Source organism: Eumetopias jubatus, unplaced genomic scaffold (genome assembly GCF_037043125.1).
Source record: "Eumetopias jubatus isolate StellerSeaLion01/CBP00866 unplaced genomic scaffold, mEumJub1_p1.0 scaffold_11, whole genome shotgun sequence".
Lineage (NCBI taxonomy): Eukaryota > Metazoa > Chordata > Mammalia > Carnivora > Otariidae > Eumetopias > Eumetopias jubatus.
The window spans coordinates 93,822,533-93,843,588 of record NW_028274817.1 but is presented as its reverse complement, the minus strand read 5'-3'; the positions used below and the strand labels follow the sequence as shown (position 1 = coordinate 93,843,588).

Genomic DNA, 21,056 nt, shown 5'->3' with positions numbered 1-21,056 from the left:
AGAGGGGCTCGTGGAGAGAGGGAACCAAAGTATTGGTATAGTTCACTGTTACTGTACTTTGGATTTGGCTCTCATGGTGCTATGGGCAAAAGTCCCACCAGGTCCTCTCACCAGTTTTCCAGGTTTTTGCACTTGACTCAGACTGCTGTGCCTGAGATCCAAGGTTATACTGGTCTTGTTTCATGAGCATATGTCCAACTATTGTTCCCAGGAGTGTAAATACTATCCGAGAATAGTTGAGCCCTGGGGAATTTCAACTTTACCAACACACTAGGCCACAGTCAGTTTTCCTCCATGACTCTCAAGCTTTGTGTTCAGCCTGGGCCACAGCCCATACTTGCTTTTCCCTTAACATTAATTCTGTTTTGGGAGCTCTTGGTATCTTTTTTTTTTTTTTTGTCATCAGAGTTTGATCAGGATATTGAAAATCCATCATGGCAAACCTCTCTAAATTCATTCTCAGAAATCTGCTGAATTCATTCATATACAAATTGTTCTACTTCTTCCCAGAGATATAATATCATTCATTCATCCTTTTACCTAAGAAATATTTATTGAATACCCACTATATCCGACATAACAATAAGGACTGTGTATATATTAATAAATAAAACAGGCAGGATCCCTGCCATCATGGACCATATAGTTCAAGGGGAAGGTAAAACGTAAGTAATACAAATGGACACATAAATATATATTTAAGAATTGTGGTAAATATCATGAACAAAATGAAGGCAAAACAGAAACTACTTAGTACAGTCAGGGAAGGAATCTCCCAGGAGGTGGTATTTAAGCCTAAGAATGAGAAGGAGCCAGCACTGAGAGCTGAGGGAATAGCGTTCTGGACAGAAAGAATGGTATGTGAAAGAGTCCTACAATGAGAAAGCATTTGGAGCACAGGCAGTCCTTCCTTTGCAAGGTCCCAACATGCAGGAATTTCAATTAGTGCAGTTGAGTCAAATAACACCAGTCTTTCAAGTACACAGTTCAAGTTTCAGCTGCCATAGTATATTAATTGTGAGTAGTTGCATAAAGTAAAAGCCTCATTGTTGGCACTTTTGTATACAAATCACTATGTAAATCACTATGTAAATAACAGCTGCACATCATGATCAGTGACCAATCACATCAAGTTTCGGTGATTGCTCACTGTGCATCTGTTATTCAGTTTACGTAAACAGCAAGGAGTATAGTTGTGCTGCTTTTTTCCCCAGTGACAAACTGATGTGCCATTTTATAAAAATGAATAACTGAAAGGAGGAATTGTCTGAAAGAGACCAAAGTGCAGCAGAGAAATAAAAAATAACACTGGCAGTTACATTTGAATCAAATGGGAATGCATTTATAGAAGAAATAGCTGATGGTGGGATTGTTGACCCTGCTACTGTTTGAGAGGCTCTAGCTATGCAGTCAGAGGAATTGAGTGAAGACAAACTTACCGACATAAATGAGGAGAATGGTTGTGACATAAAGTATAAAGATGTTCCAGAGGAAGTGACACCAGCAAAACACTTAGACATTCAAGGAATTATCAGAGATATTTTACATATTGAAAGTGCAAAGGATAAAATGTTGGAAGTTGATCCAAATTTAGAAAGTATGGCAATTCACCAAAGCATAGACAAGATGTTTGCTCTGTAACATATGCTCTATAATAAGAAGACAGCATGCACGGTTCAAACTACTCTTGACAGTTTTTACAAAAAATAAAACACTCTAAGTCTCAATATTTCTAACGTTTTAAATTACAGTGTAATAAATATATTTGTTTTACTATTTTTTTCATTTCCCTACACATTTATAACTGAAAATATGAGAGTGTTTCATGTCTTGACAAAAAATTAAAAGTCACGGAACAATTGTGATTTTTTTCCAACTTATTATTAAGGTTGCTCTGCACGGTTGTGGATATAATGGTCATTTACAGTCCCACACTACCATGCAAAGCCAGAATGATCTGTATTTAAAAAGGAAAAGAAAAGAAAAGAAAAAGCTTATCTGCTAATACTTATTAGAGGTGCAATCCCAGGGCAAGAGTGAAGGCGATATTATCAGTACCTGCCCTATGAAGATTGGAGTCACAAAGAGGTATTCTTCTGATGATTCGTGGTCTGAAAGAAATAATTTGAAATAAGGTTTCTCTTGCTATATAAATTTTAAAATGGAAGGTCTGGACAAAATGGGAAGATTCAAGCAGGATGTATCTTCCTTTTATCTTTAAACTTGAATCTGTCGATGGAGAAATAACAAGAACATCATCTCACAGTGCAATCCCAGCAGCACAACATTAACCCAACCCTAAACCCAACCCTAATCCCAACTTCTTGGAGTAAAAGGACAAATCTGAGAAACACCCAGAGACCTTTTACTTCTCCCAATCTGTCTCCTGCTTATAAGAGCTGGAAGTTGGAGCTTTTTTGAAGTAGCTGAAGATGATGTTGGGTCTCCTCTTTCACCATTATTTTCCTGCTTTCTCTCATGGGAAGGGGGAGAAAAATTAAGTTCCATGCATCCTTTCTTTTTCTCTGAGATTCAACACCACCACCACCACCACAATTCCAAGATCTATGCTATTCTCTTGAATGAAACTTGTAGTCCTGTGTTTAGAAGGAAGTAGATACAACACAACCCTGCAAGGGCTGAGAGTGTGGGAGGATACTGAATCCCTTAAGTGTTGCCCTGATGACTCTGCTTTTCTGGGCTCCAAAATTGCTAGGAGAATGAGCTTGAGCTCTCAGCAAAAAATAATTCCTCAAAATTAGCATATGAGTGGTTTCTCCTGTTGCCGATGGGAGTTCAACAACCATAGTGATGTTTCACAAATATTATATGTTGGCTAATTGAACATAATAAAAAAATTTCTCAAATCCTGGGGAGCAGGGTTTTCCAGCAAAGCTTTTTCCCTTTTAAAAATAATACTGGAGGAAGTCTTAAGCCATAGAATATTAATGTTTTATTTGAGATACAGAGTCAAGAGAGTTTATCCCCTGTGATTTTATCTTACTTGGACCTTATTCCAGAAAAAGAAAATTATTTGCAAAGATGCCCTAAATGTGAATTGGGAAAGTTTAAGCTGCCATGCCTCCACTTCAACTCAGATATGTTAAACCTGTTTACAGATCCCCAAATTCAGTTGACTGTAAAAAATGCAAGAATATCAGTCTAAGGGTTTACTTCTCTACAATATCAGTACTTGTTTATTCCAAGTGTTGCTTAATGTTATCACTAATTAACCATTATCAGAACCAAACACATAACCAAAGTACATATGTAAAAATACATTTTCTGCCTAAATGTCATGTCTTTAAATTATCAAATTTCTGAAGAGTATTATACAAATCTCGGACACAGTTTTGTAAGATTTTTCCTAGGGTTCAAGTGGAAGGAAGAAAATGAAAGTCTATTCCAGAAACTTGTTTAGCCAGCAAAATATTTTTGTATATTTACAAATTTATTTTTTAAATATTTGCTTCTTCTCAGTCTAAACTTTTATATTTTCTAATGTTTTGTTTTGTACACAGTCTATTAGGGTAGTAACACATATATTATATAAATAAGTAAACATACATTGTAGATCCATGTCCAAAATGTTTTAATGTTAGGGGTCTGTAATAAAAATAAATTGTGGACCACTGCTTTAAAGAAATTTCCATTTAGAGAGTAGATGAATGACATATTTTTAAAAAGTTGTAAGTGATGGGGGCACCTGGGTGGCTCAGTCGGTTAGGCATCTGCCTTCAAATCAGGTCATGATCCCAGGGTCCTGAGATCCAGCCCCAAGTCGGGCTCCCTGCTCAGCAGCGAGTCTGCTTCTCCCTCTCCCTCTGCCTGCCACTCCCCCTGCTTGTGCTTTCTCTTTCTCTCTCTCTGTCAAATAAATAAATAAAATCTTTAAAAAAAAGTTTTAAGTGATGAATCACTGAATTCTATTTCTAAAACCAATATTGCACTGTATGTCAATAAAAATTTAAATAAAAACTTTAAAAATAATAAAAAAATAAAAGTTGAAGGCTATGGTACATCTTTGAAACAGGTATGTTGACCAAAATTTTGATCCACATATTAGCTGAAAACACTAATTTCTATTGGAATTGAATATCATTAGTATCTTTTCTTGAAAGATATTTTATTTATTCACGTGAAAGAGAGGAAGTGAGAGTGCGAGCAGGGGAGAGGGCCAGAGGGAGAGGGAGAAGCAGACTCCCCACTGAGCAGGGTGCCTGACAGGGGGCTTGATCCCAGGACCCCAAGATCATGACCTGAGCTGAAGGCAGCCACTTAACCAACTGAGCCACCCAGGCGCCCCTGTCATTAGTATCTTATATTAAATCAATATGTCAACCATTAATCAACTAACTCATAAACCCTCGATCTTTATGGAAGTTCCTTTGTTTACTAACTAGAATCTCTGAAGGGCTTAATGTCACAAAAAGTCAACTGAAAAAAATCTGTTCATGTATCAAAGACTAAATGAACCAATCAACTCTGCCAGAAAGTTGGATGTTTAGTGAAATATTCCTTTATCTAAGTTATTTGACATCATGCATTGGAAAAACAAATTGAGTGAATTTGTGATTTTCCTACCTATCCTCTTGTCATCATTGCAAGATATACATAAATCTCACCAAAGAATTTACTCTTCATCTCAAGTAGTCCAAGCTCTTTTGTTAGGCTGAAATTCAAGCATGATCATTTTGTGACAGTTGTTTTACTTCTAGTAAAATTAATGTTTAGTGCCTGTGGTGAACCACAATTTGCCCTTTATTATTCATAATTTCTAATTGTATACAATATAATTATTGTTAAATAGAGATAACACTGGGAAAATGAAAGAATAAACATTTTCAATTTTAGATACTGATTACCCCAAATAATAATTATTGTCATCACAATGTAACCAAATGTTAAAATGGGACTCTTTCCATCTCAGTTTCTGTGCAGGCCCAATAGGTGTTACTCTTCCCTCATTCCAAAGTGAGATGCTATGCCACTTAAAAAGGAACAAAGGAGATACATAAGAATTAGTTTTGCAACCCACTGGTGACTACTTCCAGCTTCTAAAGTGGACTGCAGAAACTAAGAGATGGGTTGTAGATTAGAAGAGGACTTTTAAAGTGTTACCACTGTGTATGACAGGGAGAGGTACTCTCCCCTCACCTCAAGCCTAGGGAAAGTGGCTCCAATGGCATCGATATCTTTAATAGGACAGCTTGAGGACACCATACACCAAATCCAGGCCTATACCTGGGAAATCTAGAGTAAGAAGGACAGGTTGCCTAGCTGTTTTTTTTTTCTTTAAATTTTTTTTATTATTATGCTAATCACCATACATTACATCATTAGTTTTTGATGTAGTGTTCCATGAATCATTGTTTGTGCATAACACCCAGTGCTCCACGCAGAACGTGCCCTCTTTAATACCCATCACCAGACTAGCCCTTCCCCCCACCCCCCTCCCCTCTAGAACCCTCAGTTTGTTTTTCAGAGTCCATCGTCTCTCATGGTTCGTCTCCCCCTCCAATCTACTCCCCTTCATTCTTCCCCTCCTGCTATCTTCTTTTTTTTTTTCTTAACATATATTGCATTATTTGTTTTAGAAGTACAGATCTGTGATTCAACAGCCTTGCACAATTCACAGCGCTCACCATAGCACATACCCTCCCCAATGTCTATCACCCAGCCACCCCATCCCTCCCACCCCCCACCTCTCCAGCAACCCTCAGTTTGTTTCCTGAGATTAAGAATTCCTAATATTAGTGAGGTCATATGACACATGTCTTTCTCTGATTGACTTATTTCACTCAGCATAAGACCCTCCGGTTCCATCCATGTCATTGCAAATGGCAAGATCTCATTCCTTTTGATGGCTGCATAATATTCCATCGTGTATATATACCACATCTTCTTTATCCATTCATCTGTCAATGGACATCTTGGCTCTTTCCACAGTTTGGCTATTGTGGACATTGCTGCTATAAACATTGGGGTGCACGTACCCCTTTGGATCCCTACATTTGTATCTTTGGGGTAAATACCCAGTAGTGCAATTGCTGGATCGTATGGTAGCTCTATTTTCAACTTTTTGAGGAACCTCCATACTGCTTTCCAGAGTGGCTGCACCAGCTTGCATTCCCACCAAGAGTGTAGGAGGGTTCCCCTTTCTCCGCATCCCCGCCAACATCTGTCATTTCCTGACTTGTTAATTTTAGCCATTCTGACTGGTGTGAGGTGGTATCTCATTGAGGTTTTGATTTGGATTTCCCTGATGCCGAGCAATGTTGAGCACTTTTTCATGTGTGCCTAGCTGTTTTGGTGGCATAACAAGAGGAGAGTCTATACTGGAATGAAACTGACTCTTGTCAGAGCAAAGAGCATGAAGAGCTTCCCATGAACCAATACAGACTGAGAAAGAGACCTAGCATGGTATTGTTTCACATGATGGCCAAGAGACCTCCTGGAGGTTGGGGAGATCTCTGCAAAAGGAGTCTGGATGCGTTCCCTCAGATGGCACGAGAAATGTAATTGTCCACCACCAAGGACTACTGTGAGAAATTCCCAGCGATGACAGAGTTCTCTGAAGGACCCTCCAAAGCACCCCAGAAGAGAGACAGCCTCAAGTACCTATACCAGTGCTAGATTGCTAGAACAGAACCAGACTTTGTCTTACCCTTAACTCCTTGCCTTCCCTAGGCTTTACTCGGAGGGACTAAAGGCAGGGAAATAGAGAAAACAGCTCAAGGTCCCTCTTCCCTCTAGAGGGGGCCAGCTTGAATTGGGCATAAGCTGGAAGGAAAAAGGGTGTTAACTTGCAGTACATTTCTTAAAGTTAAAAAAAGTCATTATTATTATTACACATTATTTTACTGAGACTCTTAGGGGAGGAATAAAGTGAGCACAGAGGATTGTTTTTAATTTTATTTTCTGAAAGTTACTAGAAAAGCCACAAGGTCCATTGTATTTGACCAGGGACAAGTAAAGAACAAATCTCCAAGAATAGATTTTAAGGGCGGTAGGGTAATAAGAATGAAAATGTTTTCTATTGTATGGACATTATAAATTCTGTTTGTATAATCAATCATATAATCAATCAATAAAAGAGCTAAAATTTATCGAATGCTTGTTATATGCCAGGCATTTTCTGATTTCCATGCATTAAATCATTTCATCCTCACAACCCTATAAGATTATTATACTCATTTTCTAGGTGAGGGAGAAATTTAGGTGCAGAGAGAGATTAGGTAACTTGTCTGAAGTTGCACAGTTAGTAAGTGGCAAAGCCCAGCAAATAAGAATTCAACTCCTTCCTCAAATGTTTCTTTTCTCTCAACATCCAAAATATTGGATATCTAAAATGTAAACCAAAGCCATATCAATTTTAATGCATTAGCACTTTGCAGAGACACATGAGGCTACATGTGATTTGCTATGTTTTGTTTCAAAAATAAAACAATGAATCACCATAGGTCATGGGTTTTTTTTTTCTTAAATATATATTTCTCTTTCTTTTTCTTTTTTCTTTTTTGTAGATGTGGACAACCACTACAAAATAAAGTACAGCTGAAGGGTCGTGACCTTCTCACTCTAAAGAACTTTACGGGAGAAGAAATTAAGTATATGTTATGGCTATCGGCAGATCTAAAAAATAGGATAAAACAGAAAGGAGAGGTATGTAGCATTTTCATCTTACTTTCTGATACTACCAACCAGCCTTTTTAAAGACAGCTTTCTGAAGAAGGAGGGGAAAGAAAATATATTAAAATTCCTAAACAGTAGCTAAGTAATGAAATCACACAGTCAAGGCAATTGATTATCACTGAGTGTACAGACATATAAAAAGCATAAGAATCCATTATTCAATGACAAGTCATTGCATTTCTTTCATGTGGAATGTTGAAATTCATTATTAATTGGATCAGAACCTAAGAAACCATTTCTCTGGAAAGATTTTATTTTTATACCTTCATTCTTTTCTCTGTGCATTTTCTATCAAGTTAAAAATAAGGATGATACTTTTTTTCTGGCAAAAAATTTCAATTGTGAATAACTATCAGGTATATGATCATTAGGATAATGTCCAAAAATTCATAGTGATGTGACAGTGTTAAAAATAATTTAGATTAGCAAAGAAACAATTAAGTGGTAACCAAGTAGGAGAAGAGATGGGATATGGTGCTTAGCTGTAAGCATTATTCTGCATTTTGAGCAATTTATGTTTGAAACACACTTAATTAATGCAGCAGCTTCATTTAGGCTGCTTAATTGTGAAAGCATTTTCATGTTCCAAGCTGGTTCAAAAGCACTTTAAAGAGCTGGTTTCAGGTTGAGGAAGTTTTACACAACCTTGGTTCTCTTATCTAGTTCACTAGCTCTCCAAGTTTAGAAAACAGGAGTGTCTCCAGCTATTATGAGTTGACATTCCCATATAAGACCTGAAATAAGGAGAAAAGGTCCCCCACTACCCCAGGCCTATTCTTCATACTTTGTGTGTAAGGAAAGTTAGCTGGCAGGAATCTATTCGTTCCAGAACTCATCCTATCGGGAAGTCTATCTATGAGAAGAGGAAGGAAGAAAAGCCCCACCCCACACCCAAACTCTCCAGATTGTTTCCAAATGACTTCCAGAAAAAAAGTCTTTGCACTCCCACAAGGATGTATGATGAAAGTGTAGTTGGGGCTTCATCTTTAGGAGTCTTAATGCCCCATGTTGTGACAGAGTAGCATTGCTTCTAACTGAGAAAACACTTCTGAACCAAGCATCTTCAAGGTCATTGAACATTGATATGGGTTTCCATGGATTTAGGTAAAAAGATGGTTCCAGTTGGAAATATTAACATACTTTGGAACAAGTGTTCAGGTTGAACCCAGAGCAACTAATATTTTCTAATTACAAGTCAATAAGCTGTAGGAGTTTTCCTGTTCCCTTCCTCCATTTGTATAGAACATGAAAAAAAAAAAAACACTTTAAATTCACTTTTTAAGTAATATTTTGAATGCTTATTTGGAAGCAGTGATTAATTATTCTACATCTTCTGGTAATGTAAAGAATAACTTTTGAAACATAATCTTTGATATTGGATATAAAATATTTTTCATTTTAATTGTATTCTTGTCCTTAATTTTCAGTATTTGCCCTTATTACAAGGGAAGTCCTTAGGCATGATTTTTGAAAAAAGAAGTACTCGAACAAGACTGTCCACAGAAACGGGTGAGTCCCCAGACAAACTCGCACTTATGCTGAAGAGGGGGCCAGAGGGTGAGGATTTGGGAGGAGTTGCCCAGTGGGGGAATTTGTCCGTCTTGTTAGCAAGCACAAAGGGAAAACACTGTCCCTGGGAGGAGCAGTGCGAGCCTCTGAGTTTTCTTTCCAATTCTCAAAGAAGCTGTAAGCAGAAAGATTAGCGTCATTTGTAGGAATTCCATGAAGAATTGATTACAAGTCCCAAAGAGTTTTTCATGTTCAGTACAAAATATGAGTGGACACAAATTCTCAGCCCTCAAACTCATGTGGGTAAGAAATGTGTCCTAACAGGTAAAGAATTTTTTCTTGCTTGCTCCAATTTTGCAGGATGGTAGAAACTGAATCTCTGCAATGTTTGGCATCCTCAGTCATTTCAGGGTTTACTTTGTCAGTGTAGGCTCTCCTCTCCCTTTCCCCACAGTCATAGGTAAGCCCTGGAGAGTATGTGAAGAAGATGTCTAGGGCTATGGGAATCTGAGCATTGGTAATCAGGACATCATCATCAGATATCCACACTGGAGTCCACTGGGACTTCTATATCCCCATTGGACCTTGGCTGTCTGCGATTCACTGGAGTTTGCTTCACTCGGATCACAAGACCTGAAATGTTTCTTGGTTTGACTCTCTCAACCCTTGGCAGCTCTCCATGTCATAATGGGTACAGAGATACTGCAAGTCTTTCTCTATCCTTCCTTCTTCAGGCTGAGTGCCAGGGAGTTCTATGACATGTGTTGCCTCCTAGAGCTCTGTCTTAAAAATGACACACAGGTGTTATCAACTCTGGGGTTCCCCAGACTCATCTGAAATTTCCATCATGCTTCCCACCCTTCAGTAGTTGGCCTGGGGGGCAGACAGCAGGGTACAGTGTCAAAGGTCCATCAATTTCTATTTCTGTTGTTGCTTCTCTCTTGCTTCTCTTTTTCTGCTCTAAGTTCCCAGTATTGGAGGCTAGGTGATGAAAGCAGGAAGAAAAAACTGGCTCTGACTATCCAAGATTTCTTTCAAATCTACTGTTTGTGCCTGGAATCGTAAGCTATTGAAACTCAAAATTTCTTTTTTCTCAAACTATTATCTCTGTTATATTTCAAAGAGTCCATTTTGAAACTCATAAACCACATATCACCTCTTTTCTTTTTCTCTGCATTTCTGCTCTGTCAGATCTCCCTTGAATCAATAACATGACTGCCCAAATGGACAAATGGATGGGATCAAAGAGGAGGTACCACAAACAAAAACACATTGGTTGACTCTTCAAATATTTCATCCTATCTACAAGCATCAGAGCTTTCTAGGGTTAATTAATTAATTAATTAATTTTAGAGAGGGAAAGAGAGAGAGGAGGGGCAGAGAGAGAATCTTAAGCAGGCTCCATATCCAGGGCAGAACCCAACGCGGGGCTCGATTTCACAACCCTGAGATCATGACCTGAGTCGAAATCAAGAGTCAGACGCTTAACAAACTGAGCCACCCAGGCGCCCCATAAGAGCTTTCTAGGGTTTGGAAGCAAACAACTATTTTACGCAGTTCTTGCCTTGTAATAATCGGTAATGAGGTTCATCAAATATATAACAAAATAAAGTTCAGAGGGATTAAGTGACTTGGTAATACAAATAGCACCAGGATACAGATCTCAAGTTCACTGTTCTTACTAATGCACTCCCCTTGCCCCTGGAGAGAAGAAAGGAGGGTGAGGGGAACCATATAAGGTGTCACCTAGTCTTTAAGTCCCAGGAAGAAAACAGATGAGAACATTTTGCTCTTTAAAGATGGCTCCTTTAAGAAATCATGTTGACATTTGAGGAAAAATGAATATTGCATAAACCAGTCAGTAATTCTCACATTCTGCTCCTTTTCAATGCCAGCCTTCCACGAGTTGGGCAGAATTTTATTTTATCATTAGTACTTAAGAGAGGTGTTCTTTTCTGAAGTCATCAGAAGAATGGATTAATACATAGACATTTCTCAATGTTAAGGTTTTTAAAATTAATTTTTCTTAGTTGTTGGTGTTTTCTGCAACTTTTCTCTGTTCAGATGCTATGCTATTTTTGATGTCAAATATCCCTGAATAAGTGATCAGTTTTACCATTCACATATAATGTGGTAGTTAAGCTATTAATAAAACCAAGAGTGAAGACTTAATAAGCCTTCGGGTGCAGACCCTGTGCCAAGTGCTCTACATTAATTACAGGGATTATCTCACTTAATCCTTATGACAATTCCATGAGGACAAGACAATTGAGGAAAACAGGCTGAAACGGGTTCAGCAAATGGCCCACAGACACATAGCTAATAAATGGCAGACCCAGGATTGGAAGCTATGATTAAATGTATTTTTTAAGGATCTAATTTAATTTGAACAGGTAATAGTCATGTTTTATTCCAGTAAAATTGTTTCTACAGATGGCATTAAGCATTTTGTTGGATGATGGTTTTGTATCTAGAAGCGCTCTGAAACTGGCACAAAATTGCAAACTGTAACAACAAATACATGAGAAAAGCAACATCTGACCATAAAAAGTTATGGTTCACAGAGTATTCATCATTATCTTCAATAAATATCCATGAGTCTAATTGTACATGGCATCCTGCCAAACTCAACAGGAGGAGAATCTGTCAGAATAAGTAGTTGCTTTAATGCTTACAGAAACAGTAAACCTCAACCAAACCCATAGCAGAGCATTTCTATAATGCGCATGTGCATCTTATTTGTTGTCCTTTGGCACAATTTTCCACCAAAACCTGTTACCTTGGTATTTAGAATAAAAGTAGGTTGTAATTAAAACTGTCTATGATTGCCTCAGATTTGTGCCAGCCTCCTCATAGGAAAGTCCTTGAGGATTCCATCCCCAGCCTGAGTTGCAGAGATATAACCGTATTTCTACTTACCTCAGGGGACAGAATGAAATTCGCCACTTAACTTAAGCCATCTGAATTGTTCATGTAATATTTTTATTAAAGTGTAACATACCTACAGAAAAGTGCACAAATCCCGAAGCTCACATAGTTCAATGAATTCTTACAGTAAACACATCTTCGTAATTGATACCCAGAAAGAGAAACAGGACATTAAGAGTGCCCAGAAACCTCCCTTGTATCTCCTTCTAGTTGCTACTCCCCCTACCCAAGGGTAACCATGATCCTGGTTTCTAACATCGCAGGTTAGTTTTGCCTGTGATGGAATCATTCAGCATATGCTCTTTTCTGTGTGGTTTCTTTTGCTCGGCATTATGTTTGTGAGATGTACCGACGTCGCTGTGTGTAGTTGTAGATCATTCATTCCTCCCCCATTCTGTGTGTATGCCTGCCAGGCAAACTGCAATTCTCCTATGTGTCTACCGATGATTATATTCTTTTATTGCAAATTAATTGAGCAGATAGAAGGATACATTTATTAATCTCGGTAAGTGCTGTAGCGGATAGAAAAAATGCACAAGGCATCCTAAGAGATGGTTCTTTTCATTATTTAACTTTGGTATTTCACTTTCAAGGTGACAGAGAAGCTGGTGCTTTCCAAGCTATTTCAAATGCATCATCTTTACAAAGGTGACAATATAAAAAATCGTGAGGCTATTCTGCAGGTATGAAAGCGAAGCACAGAGAGGCTCATACGGCCTTACTTCTACCAGCAAGAGCCCTCAGAGCCCTCACATTTCCAGTGCATGACTTCTATTTACATAGAAATAAGGCTTGCATGGATCTGTGAGGAAAAGAGAAAAATCAGATGTACACTTATTTTCCCAGGCAGAAACTAAGATATTAACAGAATAAACCCTTTGTTCAAAAAATATCCAACACGCATGCATAAACAAATGACAGATAAAAGCAGACTTCTCTGGATGAAGGGTGAAGAGAGAGGCGAGCCCTGCCCCTCTGCCCTCCTCTCCTCAGCAATGGCGGCTCCAGGAGGCGGCTCTGAACCCCTGGTACTCTCCAGAAGCACTTATCACCAGCCAGGTCTGAGAAGCTGGCAAATGCTTGACCTGTGCTTTTAAACTGGGGTCTGAGGCTCCTTTCTGACAAGTGACCACAATTGCAGAAGAAATTCCTTCTCAGAGGCAATGTCCCCCCGTCTTATCTCCTTCAAGAACTGCTGAAGGCTTGGACTCCTACTTCTTCTTTTTTTTTTTTTTAAGATTTTATTTATTTATTTGAGAGAGAGACAGCGAGAGAGAGAGAGAGAGAGAGAGAGAGAGAGAGCGCACAAGCAGGGGGAAGTGGGAGAGGGAGAAGCAGGCTCCCCACTGAGCAAGGAGCCCAATGAGGGGCTCGATCCCAGGACCCCAGGATCATGACCCGAGTGGAAGGCGACGCTTAATGACTGAGCGACCCAGGCGCCCCTTGGACGCCTACTTCTTAACATTTTCTATAACCCCTCTCCCTACCCCTACCTCATAAGTCCAGGCTTGATGTGAATCTTCTTTGTAGCACAAAGAGGAAAGTGAAAAGGCAGCAACCTAATCCTGCATTGTTATAGCAAAATGACTTCTAGTCGAAGTAAGAGTATGACTTGGAGCAGACCTGCCAGGAGGTCTTAAACTGTTTGAAACCTTCCTCCATAGTTTCCAACCCTCAGTGACATTCATTTCTGTGCTAGGCAAACAGTAGATGCACAATAAGTACTTTCTTGATGAATGTGCAGTATTCGCATTTGTGTAGGTGATATTCCCTGTTTAGAAACAGATTAAATACTCAAGAGTGATTAGTGATTATAATCATCACGAAATTCCATCAGCTCACTTCACACATAATAGAAAATTCTGTTCTTTCTGTTAACAATATTAAGAGATGTTTGCAAGTGAAAAGAATGGGTCCCCTCCCCAGAGTCAAAATCCCTCCTACATTCGTTCCATAAGTATTTGTTGAGTCCTTATTATGTACCGGTATTTATTCTAGGTTCTTGAGAGTGATAAATCAGTGAACAAAAGAGAGGAAAATTCCTGCCTTCGTTGAGCTTATGTTCCAGTGGGTACACAGACAATAAACAATAGACCTAATAAATAAGTGGATGATATAGTATGTTGGAAACAAGGAGAAGAATGTTCCTGCAACTGGGGGCAAAACACGTACTCCATTATTTGGATTTGGCTCTTACTCTGAGTGAAATGAAGAATCTTTGGAAGGTTTTGAACAGAGGGACATGATCTAACTTGCATTTTATTTTTTCATTTTTTTACTTTTTTAAAGATTTTATTTATTTGAGATAGAGAATGAGAGCGAGAGTGTGCGCGCGAGAGAGAGCACGAGCAGGAGTGAGGGGCAGAGGGAGAGGGAGAGGCAGGCTCTCCACTGAGCAGGGATCCCAACACGGGGCTCGATCCTAGGACCCTGGGATCATGACCTGAGCAGAAGGCAGATGCTTAACCGAGTGAGCCACCCAGGCACCTCTAACTTGCATTTTAAAAGGCTCTCTTGGACTGCTCTGTTGAAAATAAACTGCAGGGGTTGGGGGTGGAGACAAGACAGAATCAGTGAAATCCATCAGTAGGTAGCTATAATACATGGAGGCAAGGGCCAGAGTGGTAGCAGTGGAAGGGGTGAGAGGGACACATTCTGGATATGTTTTGAAGGGACAGCCATCAAGATTTCTGATGTACTGGGTAAGAGAAGAGATGTGAAGGATGACTTCAAGGTTTCTGCCTGAGCAACTGTGAACAGGATGGACCAGGTAGAGCAGGATAGAGGGGAAGATCAAGGTTCAGTTTGGGAAATATTGAGTTTAAGATGTCTGTTAGATACACGAGCAAAGATGTTGAGAAGGCAGTGAGATTTACCCTAGAGATATTTGGGAGTCATCAGCATATAGATGGTATTTCAGGCTATGAAACTCGATATGATTAGAGGGGGATTAAGTATAGATGGAGAGAAGAAGACCAAGGACTGGCCCTGGGGGATCTCAACATTAAGGGGTCAAGGAAAAGAGAAGAAACCAGCAATGGAGATTGAGAAGGAGCAGCTAGATGTAAAAGCAAGAAGGTGTGGTATCCTGGGCAGTGTGTGAAGAAAGTTTATCAAGGAGAAGGTGGTGAACAAATTTGTTAAATGCTGGTAATTCAAGAATACTGAGAACTGAAATGGCCATTAGCTGTGTCATTGGTAACTGGTGAGAGGAGTTATGGTGCAGTATCGTGGGGGGGGGGGGGGCTGCGTGCAAAGCGTTATGGGGATATGAGAAAAGAGGCACCGAAGAGAGAAAGAAAAAGTTTTGCTGCAAAGCGAGCAAAGAGTTAAAGGGGTACATAGCAGGGGAAAGAGGGACAAGAGAAAATGTGCATCTGTTTTTTATCGATGAGTGAAAAAATGAGACTAGCCTATTCACGATGAAGGTAATGTAAGGGAGAAAGGAAAGAATTGCTAGAGCAATGTTCTTGAGTATGCAAGGAAGCACGGCTTCTGGTACATACATAGGGCATGAAAAGATCATCTATGCTTAAGAAGAAGGAAAGCAGAATATATAGGTACAGATCCTGGCAGGTGGGGAAATGGGTGGTGGAATCTGGAAGTTCTCTGACCACTACCATTTTTCGGTGACACATGAAGCAAGGTCATCTGCTGAGTGCTGGCTCTACTTTCCAAATATATCAAGAGTCCAATCACTTTCTCATCATTTCAGCTGCCACCATCCTGGTCCAAGCTATCAACTGTCACCCAGAGTTTTGCAAACGGGTCTAGGGACTGGTCTCCCTGCTTCTGCCCTTGCCCCACTATAGATGTTATATTAAAACATAAGTCCATCATGTGAGTCTCGTGCTCTCATCCTCCAATGGCTTTCTGTCTTACTCAGACAAAAGTCAAAGTTGTTGTTTCCTCTCTACCTTCCTTCTGCAACCTCACCTCCTACTACTGTCCTCACATACTCTGTACCTTCTCTACCAATCTTCTTGTGCCTTGAACCCACCAGTCAGGCGCCTTTCCAAGGACCTCAGAACGTGCTCTTTCCACTGTCTGGTATGTTTCAGTGTGGCTTCTTTGACCACATTCAGATTACAGCTCATATTCCCTACATTCCCAATCTCCCCTCCCTGCTCTATTTGTCTTAAGGCACTTGTCAACATCTACCATACAACATACTTAATTTACTCGCTCAGTTTATTATTTGGCTCTCTCCATTGGAACGTCAGTTCTGGGTAAGCAGGGACTTGTACCCTGTTGTTTATAATGCTTTCCCCAGTGCCTAGAATATCACCAGGCACATTTTTTTTTAGAATGAATGAATACATTTCAGAACTATGCTGTGATGCCAGGGCCGATTGTGATCACTCCACAGAGACGAAATGTGCCTTCCACCAAAATTTGGTTTGACTGTTGATGGTGAGGATGCCACACATGCACCAGGAGAGTATGAAAAGGTTTGTTACTCACATAATGTGGCTTCCTGGGTAGGGTAGGACTCTCTCCCACGCTGGTCTCAAAGTGGCATTAGAGAGAGGAGAAATGATACTGGCCTGGGCTTTTAGTGTGGGTAGGAGCTGAGGCTGGGGTGAATCTTCCCATGCACAGGGCAGGCCTTGTTTAGTTTGAACCTCCTGCTAGTGCCAAAGGAGGGAGCATGTGCACTTTCTTACCAGCTTGCCCAGATATAGGGCAGAAGGATAAGGGAGTGTGATGGTTGGCTTGAAAACTGGTAGCAGTTAAACATCATAAATGGAGTCAGACTCTTTACTACAGGACCCATTGCAAGTAGAATCGTTAGTGTGTTTCATGTTCTCTGACTCTACCTGGGATGTAGCACATCACATCTGCGAGGGATCTCAGGGCTCTAGGCAAATTGTTTGATTTTCCAGATGAAAATGACTGAGTATAATTTCACTATGTTGTCCTGTCTATGCAAATTCCAATGGAAGTTGGCTCAGGGGCTGGCTCCCCTGTGGCAAGCCCTAGGGCTATGAGTTCTTAAAAACAATCTTGAACAAGGTTTTAAACTCTTGACTCTCAGAACCCTTGTCTATAAATTCTTTTTTTAAATTTTATTTTATTATGTTATGTTAATCACCATACATTACACCATTAGTTTTTGATGTAGTGTTGCATGATTCGTTGTTTGCGTATAACACCCAGTGCTCCATTCGGTACGTGCCCTCTTTAATACCCATCACCGGGCTAACCCATCCGCCCACCCCCTCCCCTCTAGAACCCTCAGTTTGTTTCTCAGAGTCCATAGTCCCTCATGGTTCGTCTCCCCCTCCGATTTCCCCCCTTCATTTTTCCCTTCCTGCTATCTTCTTTTTTTTTTTTTTAACATATAATGTATTATTTGTTTCAGAGGTACAGGTCTGTGATTCAACAGTCTTGCACAATTCATGGTGCTCACCATAGCATATATCCTCCCCAATGTCTATCACCCAGCCACCCCATCCCTCCCACCCCCCACCATGCCAGCAACCCTCAATTTGTTTCCTGAGATTAAGTATTCCTCATATCAGTGAGATCATATGATACATGTCTTTCTCTGTTTGACTTATAAGATTCTTATATAGTAATATCTACTGTGCTTTTGGTAGAGTGAAAGTTTCAATGGAAGAATGTTTATAAAGTGCCAGCACATGGTAGTGCTCTGTGAATAGTCATTGCTAGAGTCAGAACATAGTACCCTCTAGCTAAAAACCATTTGGTCTGGGCATATTTAAGAGAACACTCTTAAACTGTGTAAGATAGGTAGAATATAATTATTTCATTCCATTTCAGAAGGAACTACTTACTTTATTTTCCTTTTTTTTTGGCCTACAAACTCTATCAAGGTATAAAACATTCCCATTACCCTAGAAAGTTCACCAGTGTTCCTTCCCAGCTACCCACCCTCTCCAGAAGCAACTGCTCTTTTAATTTCTGCCACTCTCTGGTAGTTTTGCCTGTTCCAGAACTTCATATAAATGGAATTATACATTATCTACTCTTTTGTATGTAGCTTCTTTCATCTAGCATACTGTTTGTGAGATTCATCCATGTTGTATGTATTAGTAGCTCATTCCTCTTTATTACTGAGTAGTATTCCACTGTAATTCATGATATCCCACACTACAGTTTATTTTTCCATTTTCTGGGATGAATATCATCATATATTTTAAAGAACCAAAACCAGGCATGGCCTCTAAAAGGAAACAATGCCCCATTATTGCCAGGTTCTGAACAATAGGGTGGAGAAATGGGCACACATCTGAAAGAGAGTTGAGTGTACAGAAAATTTCATCTACCTCTCTCAGTTCCTCATTTTGCTTTGCCTGGGAATTCCCTAGCAGAGATGTTACAGAGCTTTAAAGGGTTTGACTTTTCAATTGAGATGCTGTCAATTCCTCATAATTTTGTTTTCTACGTTAGTTCTTTTTTTTCAAACTGCTTTTTTTCCCCCGTTTTCTTTTATTGTAGGCTTTGCACTTCTGGGAGGACACCCTTGTTTTCTTACCACACAAGATATTCATTTGGGTGTGAATGAAAGTCTCACGGACACAGCCCGGTTTGTAAATCTTCTCTTCAAAGCTTATTTCAGAAGTGATGAATTTCAAAAAGAAAATATGCTTCTCTTTAAATAAGGCTTTTTTTCCCTCCCTCTCAGCATCCTTTGTATTGTTCTGTGTTTCCTCCTTTCTCTCTTTACCTGATGTTCTGAATGCTTCTCCCCTCATCCTCTGGTCACTTTCTATGTGTTAAGATAATTTTTTTCTTAGCAATTTGAAGAGGTTTCTGATTATAAAATTTCAAACATAGGGAAACCTAGAAAGTGTCAAGTATAACTCATATTTGACAGTTGAAGAAATAGATGTCCAGGGAAACTGACATGGTCAATGACTCATAACTTAGTTAGCATCCCAGAGCAGGTAATACTATTAACAGCTAACATTTATTGAGCATTTATTATGTGTTAGGCATTGTTCTAACTCATTTAATCCTATAACAACCCAAATAGATTGGCATAAAGAGGTGAAACAACTTAATTAGGAATGTGCTAGCTATTATAACAAAATCTCAAAATGTCAGCATTGGGTGTTATATGCAAACAATGAATCATGGAACACTACATCAAAAACTAATGATGTTGTATGGTAATTAATATAACATAATAAAATAAAATAAAATAAATGTCAGTGGCTAACATAGTGTGGATATTCCTGATTGGTAAGAGGGAAGGATTAATTATTTATGTGGCCCTTCAGGGACTCTGAATGAGAATGGCTCTACCATTTTCAGCATGTGGCCTCCAAGGTTGTTCTGGGTGTTAACATCCCATCAGGACCTAAGGGAAGAGAGGATGGAGATGGGATACTTGCTTCAAACTCATCTTAGCAGAGAAGTGACACAATCACATCCGCTCCCATTCTATTGGCAAGTACTAGTAGCTCACCCCTACTCAGATAAAAGTAGAAGTAGGAAAAGCCTCTTAATGATTATATTATAAAGACTGAAACATGGGCCCCCTGATTCCCCCATGCAATGCTGTCACCATTATATCATTATATCACCATTATATCATGTTTGGTTGAGAAATACAAAGCAAATGTCTTTGTTTAACTATTTTGCCCTTGATATCAAAGACTAATGACTTTTTTTTCCTGAAAATGATGTGCCATCAGTAATTCCTTGCAACACTACTTTTTATGGCACCTGCTCTAGTATATACTAAAGAATCTATCCCATTTGAATTGCTAAAGAGATTTGAAATAACCCATCTTTAAGTCTTTTAGTGACATTATTTCAGATGGGACAATGTTAGTATTAAGAAGTGTGGCGTTCATCTTCTGGATGCATGGAACTAAAAGAATAAATAAACATAAATGAATTTTTTTTCCAACTATGCTGCCACTGACTGGGATTATATTTGCCTACTAATTCTGCTTCCACAAAAGTAAACTATACTTTACTCAAATGCAAATATTACAGGCTGGTTAAGGGATGAAGCCAGGGGCACATCCAGGAGAGAAGTTTCAGTAGGGATCCTCCATATAGAACCAAGAGAACGATGGTGAATGAATCCTGTGTGAAGTAGTGGTTGGAAAAGGATAAAGTTGGAGAAATAGCTGAGCATCCAATAAAGAGTTAAAGAGTGCATATTGGCAGCCAGAAAGAGGTCAGGACCCAGAAATCAGCGGAGTGGGACCCAAAAGCAAGAGACAAATAACCAAGCATGGGTTGAAAGCTGAGAATGAGTATAAACGTGTTCTTTGCTGTGCTTGCTGTCCACACAACAATTCCCACTTCAAGTCCTTAGTTAGAGGAGCTCTACACAGACCCTGAGAAAAACAATCTGCTCACAAGTTCTAACATAATTGGAACCTTTTAGTCTATATAATTAGTTCCACTGCTACATAGATATATGGCTACAGAAAAGTGGATCCATAGAATTCATTCTGATCGTTCCATCTTATCCAAAAGACTCTGAATAAAAATAATAGCTCCTCCCTAAAGGATGGGTTTCTTGTACTATTATCTCTAAATCTTTGTAAAAACCTTAAAAATTATATATTATTGGCCCAGCTTTATAGACGACAAAACCACGACTCAGAGAAGTAATGGAGCTTAGCAGCTAAATCAGCATTTAGATCATGCTTTTTTCTTTAAGGTGATGCTGTTTTGACTACCCCTACTACCTGTTATATATAGCCCACAAGAGGGGCAGTGAAATACCTTATGGAAAGCATTGGCTTGCATGCCATGAAGTCCCCAAGACCAGCCCCATGTTTGATGATTCGCTAGGAGGATTCATGGACTCAGCATATAGTCATAATACTCACAGCTATGATTTATTACAGTGAAAGTATAAGCACAATCAATGAAGGGAAAATGCACATGTAGCAAAGTTCAAGGGAAACCAGGTGCAAGATTCTAAGAGT

The 21,056-nt window shown here is 39.3% G+C and overlaps 1 protein-coding gene across 1 annotated transcript in view; it reads left to right on the top strand.

Moving 5' to 3' along the window:
* OTC (ornithine transcarbamylase) overlaps positions 1 to 21,056 on the top strand; it is a 60,825-nt gene that overhangs the window by 5,177 nt on the left and 34,592 nt on the right. The window contains exons 2-4 of the mRNA XM_028113532.2: positions 7,527 to 7,665; positions 9,123 to 9,204; positions 18,598 to 18,685. Of these exons, the coding sequence (XP_027969333.2) occupies positions 7,527 to 7,665; positions 9,123 to 9,204; positions 18,598 to 18,685 (309 nt within the window). The remainder of the gene's footprint in view (positions 1 to 7,526; positions 7,666 to 9,122; positions 9,205 to 18,597; positions 18,686 to 21,056) is intronic.